Source organism: Pistacia vera, unplaced genomic scaffold, assembly GCF_008641045.1.
Source record: "Pistacia vera cultivar Batoury unplaced genomic scaffold, PisVer_v2 Contig487, whole genome shotgun sequence".
Taxonomy (NCBI): Eukaryota; Viridiplantae; Streptophyta; class Magnoliopsida; order Sapindales; family Anacardiaceae; genus Pistacia; species Pistacia vera.
Window position 1 is genome coordinate 234,599 of NW_022196320.1, and position 16,772 is coordinate 251,370.

The 16,772-nt window shown below is 34.8% G+C and overlaps 1 protein-coding gene across 1 annotated transcript; it reads left to right on the forward strand.

Annotated features, from left to right (window-relative positions):
• The first annotated feature begins 2,932 nt into the window (after positions 1–2,932).
• On the forward strand, positions 2,933–6,501 carry LOC116104865 (leucine-rich repeat receptor-like tyrosine-protein kinase PXC3). The gene is made up of 2 exons (XM_031391297.1): positions 2,933–5,572; positions 5,928–6,501. The coding sequence occupies exons 1-2, from the start codon at positions 3,022–3,024 to the stop codon at positions 6,233–6,235; spliced, it is 2,859 nt and encodes a 952-aa protein (XP_031247157.1). The 5' UTR covers positions 2,933–3,021; the 3' UTR covers positions 6,236–6,501.
• The last annotated feature ends 10,271 nt before the right edge of the window (positions 6,502–16,772 follow it).

Below are 16,772 nucleotides of genomic sequence, written 5' to 3' on the forward strand. Positions count from 1 at the left end.
TTCTAGAAAGATGTTTGGCTACTTAGAAAATGAGCAGAAGTGTGAGAAAATATGAGAATCGAGAGAGCATTATAGACTGAACATATCATTGGGCTTTCGATATGTTAAACCCACCCAGAACATCTTCTTTTGGGCCTTTCTCCACCCCCCTCCTCTCATTTCTTGAAGCGAAAATCAGATAATTATATTCCATCCTATATATTTTTTTTTGGTATCAGACTCTTATTTACGTACGTATAAATCTTTAAATTTCATTATTTTTACTCGTGACAAACGTTGAAACCCAAATTTATATTCTTGAAAAATAATGTCACGCATAATAATAAGGAAGCTTAGTAGAAATTTCAAAATTGACGAAACATTGCACTCTTTTTTTTGTCAAGACCCGAAAGTCTTTTTTAATGAAACAAATTTCCAAACGCGTTTTTTGCGGTCAAAGTGGGCTCCTTGCCAATGACTTCAATTTAATGCCCTTTTATTTTTTTTTCTTCTATCCACACTGCACACTTTTGAGTATAAAATTTACAGTCCCACTGTATATAATTCTTTTATATAATATGTTATATTTATCATAAACTAAATATCCACTATTAATTTTATAATATATTCTAAAACGTTATCCTCTAGTTAGAATGTCTTGATATTAAATTTATCGGGATTATGTCTTATCATTATTAGGTTCATGGACTGATATAATATTTTATAACTCAAATCCGATAATATGTATGGTATTGATAAACATTCTTATTCAAGAATTATTTATGTTATATATAATCATACATTTTTGCTAAGAGTCTTAAACTTTTTTAAAATTTGGTTGATGTTTTGTTTCTCTGTGCATTCGTGAATGGTAATGTTAGAATGTATGTTAGGATAGAAAAATCAAGATATTTGGACCGAAAATTTTGAAAAAAAAAAAGAAAAAAGAAATAATAACAATAATAAAAAAGCTAAAGAAAGTTTGGTATTGTGACAAAACCCTATAATAATAGATCAGCATAACATGGCTATTGAATATTATTAGTAAAATTAATAATAATAATTAGACTAATGTATTTTGAGTATTGATAAACACTATTATTAATGTCTATTAACTTTGACATGTCACATTCAATTTTTGAAGTTGAAAAACGTTAGTATATGTTTTAAAATTATCACATAAACTTTCTTCATTTAAATCATGGAATATAGTAAATTTAATTATAAAAAAATAAATTTCTAAATATATCACACACTAAACCATGTAAATTTTGTGATAAGAGATTGATATATTTTTTTGTATCAACATTAGGGAGTTTCTATATACTTGTGATCAAAGCTAATCGATAAATTAAAGTCAAAATAATTTGATGAATAATGATATCTTATAAAAAAAAAAAAAAAATCATTATATATAAGACTTATTATGAAACCAATCCGAAAATATTATTAGATGGTTAATATAAACAATTTTTTTAACTATCAATATAATTTTTTTTTAATATTCTATCTTGCTGAAACATGTAATCATATAAAACTACAAAAAATAAACTTTCGTTGTATAAAAGTTTTTGTATTATAAATTTTCGTTGTAAATTTGTGTTACAATAGTACGACAAAAATATTTTTTTGTAAACTAAAAAAAATAAATTAAATTGCTTATTTATTATAATTATAATTAGTAATAGGTGAATGAAAAAGAAAATCTAATTATTTAGTTATTTGACGTGAGTGTGTAAGGTGGTGAGACAAAGTTTTAAAAAGGGCGAAGGTCAAAAGTCAAAATTAAAAAAATTAAGGGTATACGAAAAGGAAAGGAACTATTGTCAGTCAGTCAGTCAGTCAAGTCTTTCTTGGAATTTTGTTACACCCTTTGGGAAATTCTCATTCACATCCCTAATAGATTGTTCTATTTCTCAAGCATCCATAATGTTTGGAAAGTATTACAAATTCCTTTAAAGATTAGTTGAATAATCAAAAACCCCCTTGAGAAATTATCAAAATTATAAATATAACTAAAATTATATTCTATTTAAGGGAGATAATTTAAGTTATAATAATTTTTTTTTTTTTTTTTTTTAGAAATTTCAACAAAAAACTATAAATATATAAAATCATTGACACTTCATTTATAGCTATTTATAGTTTTATACTAAATCTATTATAACCCTTGACTCATTTTTATGTTATAGATATTGATGTTATTACATAATACATACTATGTTTTTGTTGATTACAGAGGAACTTAGAAAATTTTAGATTTTATGATTTAAAAAATTTTGGTTAATAAAAGGGTGAGGATGAGAAATTGTAAAAGAGATTGAATTCTAAGACAATACATATCTGTTTTTCATGTTTCAAAAATTTCTTTAAAAAAAAAAGGGGGTATATTGGGTACTATATTATTTTAATATTAATTGTTTGAAAGTTTATATAAAAACTATGAGAGGAAATTGCCCTAGAATTAACCCATTTAAAAAAAAAAAAAAATCTTATAAAATTATCAAAATCCCCGTAAATTTGTTAAACAAAAGCAACTAAAATCGGTTATTACAATAAATAGGTATAATATCAAAATTTCTCATGTGTAGATCAATGATCAACTTTTGATTTTAGGTTCTATGAAGTTAACAACTGTGTTCATCTTTGATTCATACATTAAAATTTTTTAAAAATATGCATAAGAGATTAACTATTCATAATATTACTCTTCAAAAGTCATTAAAAATGAAGAAAGGTAACAACATATTTAATTGTGAGAATCCCCACGATAAAAGGTTTATTATAATATATTCTCAAAGTTAGGATTGGCAAGAGATTGTACGATCTATCAGAGGGGTAAATGAGAAAAACCCCATGAAAATTAATCAAAGTCATCAGTCAACTCCACTCCCAACAACACGCCCAAACATTTTCTCATAAAACTTCCCTCCCTCGTAAATTCCAACCATCACCCATTTCCTTCTTCTGTCTCTTCTTCCCCAGCCCGCCACAAAAACTTAACTAACTTCTTCACATTATCATTTACACCCCCAAGCTCAAATGAACCTCCCTCTTCATGGCTGTTCCTCCTATTTACTCCTTTCTTTCTTGTTTTTACTATACCCTTGGGCCTTCTGTCAACCTTCTCCAGACCAAACCGCCACCATGATCAAACTTTCTCAGCTTTTTGACAGTTCAGCCGTAGGATGGGATGTTACAAAGCAGCCGAACCCTTGTTTGTGGAACGGAGTTAACTGCAGTGGTGGTTCCTTGATAACTCGGCTTTCTTTATCTGGGTTCGGTCTCTCTGACTCTAAGTTTTTGTCTGTCGTTTGTAATATTAGTTCTTTGCAATCGCTTGATGTTTCCAAAAACCAGTTTAGCTCAATTCCCCATGAATTCATCACAGATTGTGGAAGGATTGGTGGGCTCAAGTTGTTGAATTTTAGCAAGAATTTGTTGCATGATTCTTTTGTTGGTTTTGATGGTTTTGTGGGATTAGAATTCTTGGATTTGTCTGATAATAGATTGAGTGGAAACATTAGTTTACTGTTGGATAAATTAGTTAATCTCAAAAGTTTGAATGTTAGTCGCAATAATTTTGAAGGGCATATTCCTAGCAATCTTGGGAAATCTAAAGCTTTAGAGCAACTTGTGCTTTCTGTGAATCATTTCAGTGGTGAAATACCTGAACAAATTGCAGATTATGGGAATTTGACCTTGATCGACTTTAGTGTTAATAAGCTTTCAGGGTCTGTTCCTCATAGAATTGTAGAACTTGCCAAGTTGGAAGTTCTAATTCTCTCTGCGAATATGTTACATGGTGGAATTCCAGCAAATCTCTCGAGTATATCAACCCTGTCACGCTTTGCAGCCAATCAGAACAATTTTACTGGGTCAATTCCAAGTGGACTCACAAGATATGTGAAGAATTTAGATCTTAGTTACAATGAGCTGACAGGGTTTATTCCAGAAGACCTTTTTTCATATGCAAATTTGAAGACCGTGGATTTGTCTTATAATTCTCTACAGGGTAAAATACCTAAGAAAATATCTCCAGGCTTGGTCAGATTGAGATTGGGAAGTAATTTGCTCGTTGGTGAAATCCCTTTGGCTAATTTTGCAACTCTTGATGAATTGACTTACTTGGAGCTGGACAGCAATAGCCTCACCGGAATGATACCTCCAGAGCTGGGTGATTGCCAAAATTTGACGCTGTTGAACTTGGCTCAGAATAAACTGAATGGTTCATTGCCGGCAGAATTGGGTAATCTCAGCAGTCTTCAAGTTATGAAGCTTCAACACAACAATCTGAGTGGAGACATTCCTGTTGAGCTTTCCCAGCTAAGTAAGTTGTCTCAATTAAACATTAGCTGGAATTCGCTGACTGGTTCAATACCTCGTTCCTTTTCCAACTTGCAAGGGCTTACAAACTTGAACTTACGACACAACTATCTCAGTGGTCCCATACCTGATTCTATCAGGAACATGAACTCTTTGATAGAACTCCAACTTGGAGAAAATCAGCTGAGTGGCCGAATTCCAGTTTTGCCAGTGAAATTGCAAATTGCTTTGAATCTGAGCAGCAATCTCTTTGAAGGATCTATCCCAGACAGCCTTTCTAGCCTGACTGGATTGGAAGTTTTAGATCTCTCAAACAACAAATTATCTGGTCAGATTCCTGAATTTTTTATTCAAATGCCAACCCTGACGCAGTTAATTCTTTCTAATAATCAGTTATCAGGAATTGTTCCAAAGTTTAGCTCGCATGTTTCGGTCAATATAAGTGGAAATCTAAACCTCATACCTGCACCAGCACCAGCACCAAACACTTCCTCACCACTGGCAAAGAGAAATAAATCAGTTGCTGTGCCAATTGTTATTGCCCTGGCGGCCGCTGTTCTTGCTGTTGGCGGTGTCACAAGCATTGCTCTATTAATTTCAAGACGCTTTTACCGAGTTAATGATGAGCAGTTACAAGATGGAGAGGATCTTCCTTTTCCCCAGGTCATCCAAGGCAATCTTTTGACAGCAAACGGAATCCACAAATCAAATATCTCCTTCCCGAAAGCCATGGAAGCTGTTGCTGATCCATTGAACATTGTGCTGAAAACTAGGATGTCAATCTATTACAAAGCAATCATGCCATCCGGAATGATCTACTTCATTAAGAAACTTAACTGGAGTGACAAGATATTCCAGTTGGGAAGCCATGATAAATTTGACCAAGAATTAGAGGTCTTGGGGAAGCTGAGCAATTCAAATGTCATGACTCCTTTGGCTTACGTGTTGACTGCAGATAGTGCTTATCTGTTCTATGAATATGCCTCCAAGGGAACCCTTTTTGATGTTCTTCACGGCAGTGTTGGAAATGCTTTAGATTGGGCGAGCCGTTACAGTATAGCCGTAGGAATAGCTCAGGGTATAGCTTTTCTACATGGATGGACCTCAAGTCCAATTCTCCTCCTTGATCTATCAAGTAGGAACATTATGCTGAAGTCGCTGAAAGAGCCGCAAGTTGGAGACATTGAACTCTGCAAAGTGATTGACCCCTCAAAGAGCACTGGCAGCCTCTCCATGGTTGCTGGTTCTGTCGGTTATATTCCTCCTGGTAACCTCTTTCTCCTGATTTTACAGTCAATAATTTCTCAAATTATGTTCAGCTTTTACATTTATCTGGTCTTACTGCACATAATTGCACGATTCAAATCTTCAGAAATATCTGGAATTCGCAAAATATATTCCTTCAGTTTTATAGATAATTCCTTGCTTACAAATTACAATGCATGTTTCCTTCTGATATGCATCATAATTTCATACTCAAAACTGCTCCTGATTTATTCAAGTTGTATCTTCAATAAAATTTCTCAAAATTAATCATTGGCCTCCACCGATCATATATCTTCATCAGATGATTCCAAAATTTCTGTTTAAGCCTATTGAGGTCTCTACTTTGGTCATTGCAGAGTACGCTTACACAATGAGAGTAACAATGGCTGGGAACGTTTACAGTTTTGGGGTTGTTCTCCTGGAGTTGCTAACAGGAAAGCCTGCAGTTTGTGAGGGCACTGAGTTAGCCAAATTGGTACTACGCAACTCAGCACAGCGTGATAAATGGGATCACATCCTTGATTTTACTGTCAGCAGAACATCACTAGTTGTCCGAAACCAGATGCTTGCAGTCCTCAAGGTTGCCATTGCATGTGTTAATGTATCCCCTGAAGCAAGGCCAAAGATGAAGAGCGTGCTGCGGATGCTCCTGAATGCAAGATAAACCTTTGGTGAGAAGAAAATGGGACACTCCACACTCGACAACACAAGATAGAGCCTTTTGCTTCCTGAGTTAAAGCAAATTGGAAGTTAGAAGTAGGCATTATATAATATACGTAAGATGGTTTTCTGATTTTTTGATCACATGTTTCCATTATATATGTACAATAATAGCTTTTTTAGCCATACAAAGAATGCTTGCCTGTAAGCCAATCTGCATGTAAAAAGGGTTTTTTTGGCAGTATCAAAGAATTCTATCTAAGATCCTTTGGAATTCACAAGATCATTTTACCTCTGAAATAAAGAGGTTAAAATTGATTTCTTTTTAAGTCGTTTATTTTTCATTGAGATTAATGGTAATGAAGAAACATAAAAATGCATATAACTATATAACAATCGTAAAAATTAATTAATCTCACTATTATACTTTATAAAAAAAAGTTTAGAATCTGATCTAGACCAATCTTAGTTCTAAAAACAAAAAAATTAAATTAAAAATCCATTTCACGAATTTGCTTTATATTTTCATGCAAACGTACTCATTTAAAACACGTCCCACCAGAACTCAAGATTTATGAAGTGATTTACATTCTCATACGTTATAGCCCGTTAGATGTAACAAATTAACAATATATCGAAAGCTTTTAATATGTTATATAATTTGAGAATTGGAAAAACAAAAAAAAAAAAATATTCTAAAAGCACCTCCATTATCATGTATAATATATTGTTAATCGTTTTTGGGGGTCAATTAATCATTCACTTAGAAAATGTAAGTTGATTAAAAAGAGTTCCTTTTGAAATAATGACAATAAAAAAAAAAAAAAAAAAAAAGGGGGGGGGGGGGGGGGGGGAGGGGGACGGGACATATGTTGAATTAAAGTGCAGGTTTTAAAACAAATTTGCCATAATCAATTTACTATAATAATGGATGTGAAGCCTGAGCTGGTTTCTCGTCTCTTGGTATTACTAAAATCTTAGAAGTAACAACACTCCCGACATAGATAGCCATAATTCATCAAATAATTTAGAGTAAACAACTTTTTCCCACCAAAAATTTCAAAATACCGTTTTCCTACCCAAAGTTAATATTTAGTTACTACCTAAGTCTTCCGAAACAACAAATCTCTCTATCACTACCATTTGTATCTTTGGTCTTCTCTTTACAAACTTTTTACACTCTACACCTGATTTTCATCGATTGCCAACCACCACGAATATAAGTTTCCTATCTTAATTTATTTTCAACTGATCCTGACAGCGAATAATCGATCGATCACACCATTCAATCCACCAACCTCCACTCTACAAAAACTCTTACTCTAGCTTCTGATAACTCATTGAAGGTTACTGAGAAATAAAAATATATTTTAAATTTAACGTAATATAATAATAGGTAAAAAAGTGATATTTTAAAACTTTTTGAGTGAAAAAATGTAATTAAGGCAAACCTCGGTGAAAAAGTCGTTTACCCAAGAATATAATAAAAATTAATTAATTTACTTAAAATTACAATAACATATTTGAAGAACTTTCGCGAGGGAGTATCAGTACAGTACTCAGCAGTACCAAAACTGTCTAAAGCATTAGCTGTTTCCTCATTGTTTGTATTCATTTAAACATCATCGATCGAGTCTTTTTTTTTTTTTAATCATTTCGGGTATTTCCAGAATAACGAATATGTAAATCTACCATCCTTTCTACTACGCCACACCCAAATCTAAGCAGTAGCAAGAACAAGGCCATAGGCAGCTTCGCCATAGCATCATTATTCAAACAATTCAAAATTTTAAGCATCCTGAAATATGATATTTTATTGTTTCTCAGCCGCAAGATACATATAAAAATAAACGATTGGTTCACCTTACAGAGACAATAACTCAAACCCATATACTAAGAAGTGGAAGAACTCTTAACTGTGAAATGCTAAAACACTCTTGGATTCGTCATACTTATCTTTCCCCCCAGCAAGAATCTAGAGATCTGGAGATCTCTAACAAATGCTTATTTGAAAAGCAGGCGAGTTTGCAACGCTGATACACTTGGAACCATGACAAATGGCAATAGGAGCAAAAAATTACCAGTCCCATCGCATAGTCGTAAGCTTGAGCCTCTCTTTAATTGATTCCCATAATCCCAACGCTTTGAACAATGGCCGCACACACTTGCGCTAATCTGCGAAGAGCAACAAAAATAAAATGATGGTTAGTATGTCCCAAATTTCTCGCAAAAAGTTTTATGCTCGTCAGCTAAAGAAATAATCAAAACTTGTAATTGGGGGAAAAGAAAACGACAGACAGGATTAAGGAATGATATTTCAAAGAAAATGTCCAATGCAGGAAAATTCGAACTTTGAATAATCAGATTTGTATTTGAGCAGGAATATAGAAGTAGTTCTGGAGATAAAAAAAGGGTTATTTGTTTCAAAGGGTAAATCACCCTTTTGTATTCATTCACATGTCACTTGAGAGTTGGACAGCAAGATATGGTAAGCGATTACATTTAATGGTGGGTACATTTCGATAATTAAAAACGTCGGGAATCGTAAACGCGTCCCGTTTATAACTTAATTGACAATATCTGGAATATACTTCTTAAGCTTTTGAGTTTAAACTTACGCAAAAAATGACGCCCCACCCTGTGGGAATGAAAGCAAGGAAACAAGCAATAAATCTGATACGTGAGTCCAAGTTGACATAAACAGCCTAGCCTACCTAGGCGAGATAAGGGGGTTATAAATGCCATTGAGACTCATGACTATCATGGGAGTGATAGGATAGTCTTCTACAATGAAATACTCTAATAACAACCAAAGAATCAACCAAATGGTGAAGTACACTTCAACAAACTTGTTAACAAAGGTTTATGATTAACTAGCACTAATCAAACTAAATCGTTTTAGCTCTTCTAGAACACTTCAATAATTTGACAGATGATTTAATCCCTTCTTAATCTACCTCAATCCATGATCTCTCAGTAATGTGAGAATCATTGCATACCTTTGAAACAAGAAGCCATATACTGGAACTATCCAAGATTCCATAAACCTATGAGAATGGAAGTATATAATAAAATGGCAAGAATGCTTCAACGAAAATATAACCACAGAAGCACATAAGCAACACCATATTATTGAAGAAACACATACGACAGTAACCTTGGATCTAGTGGATCAAGGTAGATACAATTCATATTGGTAAATGAAGTTGCGAAATACAAGGATAATCTCAGAATCCTCCCCTTATAGTTGTGCCTCTGAGGTGCTTGCTTGGCCCCCGTCAGCATTCCCACACGTCCAGCTTTTATCCAATCTGTGGTCCCATATCACCCGGGATTTCCCATCCCTTTCTCCAGCTGGTCCAATCATCATGTTTTTCGCATGTCAAACACCAGATGGATTGAACAAAAAGGAGCATACAACCAGGAACCAACTAGAAAACACAATTGAATAGGATAAAGGAGTAAAGATGAATTCGATATGATCCCCATAAGATCAGAACCAATAGTATAAACGGCTCCATGCCTTCACAAGTGACTTCGGGAGTACAATCTATAGTTCAGAAAACTTTGCATGAAAGAACAAAGCCAAGACCAGTAGCTTGATAGTTAGAACCTCCATGCAGGATTGTTCTGCATAATGATGGCTTTTGTTCCAAGCTGGAACGTAAGAAAACAGATGCCATTGCAGCTGCATAATGATAAAATCACAAAAGCAGCGCACGAATCCTTTTTCCAGGCCAATCTCCAGAACCATTGAGAAGATGACAACAAGCCAAGCTGTTGTACAATTGGACAGCCAAAGCCTTTCGAGGGCCTTGCTTTGATTGTGGTTGTTTACCAAGAATATATCTTTCAGCACCACTCATAACCAGGTATATATGTCCTATAAGAATAATAGGTTAGCACGGTAACCTGAGAAAACATCACATATTAATTGAATTGAGCATTATCCATATACTCCAATTTACACAGTTTTAGTAGTATTGCTGAGAAAACAGTCTTGTAACTAGGACTAGCCTAGAGCCTGTGTACATCTGTACTCCTCTATATGATCACAAACTAAAATTCAATTAACTTGGATCATATATTATGTTTTGTTCTAAGAAATTATATGTAAGATATTGGTGTCCTCAACAAGCGTTGGTCTAAACAAATATAAACCCTAAATATACTGACTGGCATTGCTAAAATGTAAACAATGAACAAGTGTGGTTAACATACCATGCTACTAAGTAGAATCCAACCGTTGAAAAATAGAATGAAAGCATTCTATAGAATCAAACGAGTGCCCAAGCCGATAAACATCACGGCTAAGTGTCTGCTCTCCATTTCCGTTGCAACCTTTGCCTCAAATAATGTATCTGATTCTTCCCACCACGCCCCTTGCCTACTTGGATATATTCACGATGTACTATATACCCCCCCGCAAGTTGAATTAAACCCTGTAGATTTCAACACAATTAGCTACAAATTACACAAGAAGTTTGTGTATTCTGATGAAGTTTTACCTGCAAATATGTCCTGGCTTAAGTTGATTATCTTTGAAGCTTTACTAATGCCACCCTTGTATGTGAAAGATTCGATCAATATATCAGGATGACCATAATGAACCTTACCCTGGAAATATAGAATGGAAAACTTAATGAAAACTCAGATAAATAAGATAGAAAAAAGTCAGTTAGTACAAACTTAGACCGACATAAAAGGACTTTAACATCTTACTATTTGGCAGCTGGATTCAAAGGATAGCAAAGTAGAGAAGATGAATCCCCAACAAAGTAACCGAGACAAGAAAAAAAAAATTACAAATTTCTTAAACATCATAACTCAAATGGTTCACATCAAGTAATTTGAATAAAAAATAATTCAATCATATGATTGAATATGTTTTACATGCAATTTCCTCTTTTCTATAAGAGGTAAAGCGGATCAGGTGACACTGCCTAAGATGGCTTTGATGGTCACTTAGAAATAGTTATTTTAGGGTTAGAAGTCAGTACAGAGGTTTCAGAGTTACCGGAAAAGAAGGGTGTCATCTGTTATTTTTCAAAGGCAAATAGATTACGTTTAGACAGTGAACAAAATATAGAGAGTTTTTTGTTACAATATAATTTGGCTTTATCCATGCTCATGTTCTGGTAGATAAGTCTCTTTCCCCAAAATTTCCCTTTCATTTCATGACCTTTATTATGCCTCATATTTATTGCAATGTCTACTAATGTAGAAACAATAGAGTACATTTTACATCATAAGATACTAATCATGATTCTCAAATATTGGTTGCTACTTAATATGTCCGCACCATTTTTACTCTTCAATACTATTTTTTTAAACTTTTAACTGACCTAAATTGCAATTTAAGCACTTAGCTAGTCATGTAAGAGGAATTTACTCGTAGGGTGTGTTTGACATTGGACTTGCTACAGATGTATATTTGGTAGTTATAGGTTTTATATATATTTAGAAGTTAATTTCCAGGATTATAAGGATCACATTGATATTGCATCCTAATATAGATTGATCACATACCTATTTAGAATACTACAAGTGTATAGATATATATATATATTCTTTTTCTCTATGAAAAAGACAAGTAGAATATTCATTCTTAATACTTGTTATATTTTATCAAAGCCAATAAAAAAGGCGATTAGGGTTCGGGTTTCAAATTGAGAACACCATTTTAGAGTGAGATTTGTTCGACACCACCACCCTAGGAAGATTCAGAAGCTGCCGATCAGCAAAACCTCGAGTTCCAGCAATCAGAATCTCCGCGCGTGGGACACCCAAAGCTCTGGTCACCAGTACCATGCGCATGTGCACCATTGACATCTCCTTCGGTTCTTTTTATCTGCTTCGTCGGCACTTGTACAGCACATTTTCGTGCTGGGCTTTGGTAATATCTTACAGTTACTGCTGTTCTTTGTTTGTTTATTAGACTTTTGTTGTGCTTTGGTCTCTGGTTGGTTGTGGTTGTTGATTGATTTGGTGTGTCACTGAAGTTTGGTTAATTTGCTTTGTTTTAACCGTTTGTTGGTGTGCATTGAGATTATTGTTTGTTTAAGACATGTCTGATACAAAGCCAGTGGTAGAAATGATACCGACAATGTCGAAAATTACAGAACATAAGCTCATTGGTATAATTAATTACCATGATTGGCATAAAACTGTTAGACTGTATTTGCGGAGTATTGATAAAGATGATCATATGACTAATGATCCACCTAAAGATGATTCGAAAAAGACATGGCTCCGTGATGATGCTCGGTTGATTCTACAAATACGAAACTCTATTGACGATGAGGTACTTGGCCTAATTAATTATTGTGAGTTTATTAAAGAATTGATGGATTATTTGGAGTTTCTGTATTCTGGAAAAAGGAATGTTCCTTATATTTATGAAGTGTGTAAGGCATTCTACCGTGCAGAGAAACAAGATAAGTCCCTTACAGCTTATTTTATGGAGTTTAAGAAGACTTATGAAGTGTTGAACATATTGTTACCCTTCAGTGCTGATGTAAAGGTTCAACAAAAACAATAGGAGCAAATGGCAGTCATGAGTTTTCTTGTAGGTCTTCCTTTTGAATTTGAGACTGCCAAGTCTCAGGTTCTAGCCAGTCCAGAGATCTCTTTGTTGCAGGATGTCTTTAGTAGGGTACTTCACACAGAAGGTACCCTACTAGTTCAGTTCAGTGGTGCTCCCGTCAGTGAAAAAGAATGACTATGAATCTAAACGATCACAATTTGGAAATGACAACAAAAGAGGTGGGTCAAATAGTAATATGGGAGGAATTGTGTGTCACTATTGCCATAAGCCAGGACACATGAAGCGTGATTGTAGAAAGCTTCAAAACAGAACTAAAAGAAATCCCTCTGCCTATGTTGCATCCACCAATGATACTTCTTATCAGTCAGTTCTCATCTCTGCAGATGAATTTGCCAAGTTTTTATTGTATCAGGAATCATTAAAAGCTTCATCTACTCCTATCATGGCTATGGCCGACTCAGGTACGCCAAATACATGTCTCCTTTCCTCATCTTCCAAATTCGTCATTGACTCTGGTGCAACAAATCACATGTCAGGTAATCCCAGTCTCTTTGCTACTTATCAATCAAAAACCCTTTCAAATGTGACTTTAGCAAATGGGTCACCATCCTACGTTCTTGGGTCTGGCACAGTTACCCCTACCCCACAACTTCCCTTGTCAAATGTCTTATATTTACCAGATTTTTCTTTCAATTTAATTTCTGTTAGCCAACTTACTCGTGCTCTTAACTGTTGTATTTTATTCTTTCCCGATTATTGCATGTTTCAAGATCTTACGACGAAGAAGATTATTGGTAAAGGACATAAATCTGGAGGTTTATATATTCTTGACAGACCAAAATCTACACCTATCGCTTGTTCTAGTGTTGCATCCCGGTTTCAAGCACATTGTCGTTTGGGCCATCCATCTCTTCCTTCACTGAAAAAATTGTGTTCTCAGTTTAATAAAATGTCTACATTAAAGTGTGAGTCATGTCAGTTTGCTAAATATCATCACGTCAGTTCTAGTCCTAGAGTCAATAAAAGAGCTAATTCTCCATTTGAATTAGTTCACTCTAATGTTTGGGGTACCTGTCCAGTTCTGTCTAAAACTGGTTTTAGATATTTTGTTACATTTGTAGACGATTACTCTCGTATGACTTGATTATTCTTAATGAAAAATCATTCTGATTTATTTTCTTATTTTTGTGCTGAGATTAAAATTCAATTCAATGTTTCTATTCATACGTTGTGCAATGATAATGCAAAAGAATATCTGTCAGTTTCTTTTCAAAATTACATGACTCAGAATGAGATTCTTCATCAAACTTCATGTGTTGATACTCCATCTCTTCTTTCACTGAAAAAATTGTGTCCTCAGTTTAATAAAGTGTCTACATTAGAGTGTGAGTCATGTCAGTTTGCTAAATATCATCATGTCAGTTCTAGTCCTAGAGTCAATAAAAGAGCTAATTCTCCCTTTGAATTAGTTCACTCTGATGTTTGGGGTCCCTGTCCAGTTCTATCTAAAACTGGTTTTAGATATTTTGTTACATTTGTGGACAATTACTCTCGTATGACTTGGTTATTCTTAATGAAAAATCATTCTGATTTATTTTCTTATTTCTGTGCTTTTTGTGCTGAGATTAAAATTCAATTCAATGTTTCTATTCATACGTTGCGCAATGATAATGCAAAAGAATATCTGTCAGTTTCTTTTCAAAATTACATGACTCAGAATGAGATTCTTCATCAAACTTCATGTGTTGATACTCTTATCTCAAAAGGGAATAGCAGAACAGAAAAACAGACATCTTCTTGACACTGCTAGAGCCTTATTATTCTAAATGAATGTTCCTAAACCATTCTGGGCTGATGCAGTTTCCACTGCCTGCTTCTTGATTAACCGCATGCCGTCTTCTATCCTTCACGGTGAGACCCCGTATAATATTCTTTTTCCTAACAAAACAGTATTTCCTCTTAAACCTAGGATATTTGGTAGGATTTGCTTTGTTTGGGATGTTCGACAGTCAGTCACTAAATTAGATCCCAAGTCATTAAAATGTGTCTTTCTTGGTTATTCTCGACTTCAGAAAGGATATCGATGCTATTGTCCAAGTCTTAATAAGTATCTTGTTTCCATTGATGTTGCCTTTCTAGAAGAAAAACCATACTTTCCATCTTCTCCTGCAGATCGTCAGAAGGATGATGATGATGATGATTTGTTAGTTTATACCTTCACCACCCCTACGCCTATATCTTAACCAGCTCCTGTCTCTGACCCTATCACTATTCATGCGCTTCCCACATCTACTCCTATCTTTGATCCTGCTCCTGTCAAAGTCTACTCTCGTCGTCCACCTCCTCCTGCTTCATGTCTAGCACCCACTTCTTCGTCATCAGATCCAGTTTCAAGTGATGATCTTCTCATTGCATTGCGAAAAGGTAAACAGCAGTGTACTTATCCTGTTTCTTCTTTTGTTTCTTATGATCATTTGTCACCTTCATCATGCTCCTTTATTGCTTCCCTTAATTCTAATACTATCCCTAAAACTGTTCATGAAACCCTTTCTCATCCTGGTTGGCGTAATGCGATGATAGAGGAGATGAATGTCTTAGATGACAATGGTACTTGGGAATTGGTAGATTTACCTTCAGGGAAACAGGCTATTGGATGCAAATGGGTGTTTACAGTTAAAGTTAATCCAGATGGGTCAATTACTCGGCTAAAAGCTTGTCTGGTTGCTAAAGGATATGCTCAGATCTATGGAGTTGATTATTCTGATACTTTTTCCCCTGTTGGTAAGTTAACCTCTATTCGGCTGTTTATCTCTATGGCAACTACTTATGATTGGCCTTTGCATCAGCTAGACATCAATAATGCTTTTCTTCACGGAGATCTTCAGGAAGAGGTATATATGGAGCAACCTCCTAGGTTTGTTGCTCAGAGGGAGTATAGGAAAGTATGTTATCTTCGCAAATCTCTGTATGGTTTAAAACAGAGTCTTCGTTCTTGGTTTGGAAAGTTTAGTTAGGCTGTTGAGAGATTTGGTATGCTAAAACGTAAAACTGACCATTTTGTTTTCTACAAATGGTCTGAAACTGGCATCATTCTTCTAGTTATGTATGTAGATGATATTGTTATTATTGGGAGTGATAGTGTGGGCATCACATCTCTTAAGTCTTTTCTCCATACCCATTTCCACACAAAAGACTTAGGGATGTTGAAGTATTTCTTGGGGGTTAAAGTTACAAGAAGTAAACGAGGTATATTCCTCTCTCAGAGGAAATATGTGCTCGACTTATTAACTGAGACATGTTAATTTGTGGCAAAGCCATGTTGTGTTTCGATGGTTCCTAATGTGCAGCTTACGAAAGATGGTGAACTATTTGGAGATCTTGAGAAATATAGAAGATTGGTCGGGAAGTTGAACTATCTTACGATGACTCGTCCAGATATTGCATATTCAGTACGTGCTGTCAGTCAATTTATGACCTCCACAACAGTTCATCATTGGACAGCTTTGGAGTAGATCTTGTGTTATTTGAAAAGAGCTCCTGGATGTGGTATATTATATGCCAATCATAGTCACTCTCATATTGAATGTTTCTCAGATGCAGATTAGGCAGGTTCCAAGGTAGATAGAAGATCCACATCATGCTATTGTGTCTTTGTCGGAGGAAAATTAATATCATGGAAGAGCAAGAAGCAGAATATCGTGTCACGATCAAGTGCAAAGTCAGAATATAGGGCTATGGCACAAGCTGTTTATGAAATAATGTGGATATATCAACTCCTGACTTAAATAAGCCATGAAACTTCAGTACCAGCAAAATTATGGTGTGATAACCAAGCGGCTCTTCATCATGTCAACTACAGCAAGGTTTGATTTCCACTGGGTACGTGAAGACTGGAGAACAATTGAGAGATATCTTCCAAAGGCTCTGACTAGGATTCGAGTTGATTATCTTTGTAACAAGCTGGGTACGATTAATATCTATATTCCAGCCTGAG

Excerpts from the sequence above, each read along its gene's own strand:
- LOC116104865 (XM_031391297.1), top strand. The coding sequence starts at position 3,022 with ATGAACCTCCCTCTTCATGGCTGTTCCTCCTATTTACTCCTTTCTTTC. Across the intron at positions 5,573-5,927 it reads TGTCGGTTATATTCCTCCTG|AGTACGCTTACACAATGAGA; the intron begins GTAACCTCTTTC and ends TGGTCATTGCAG.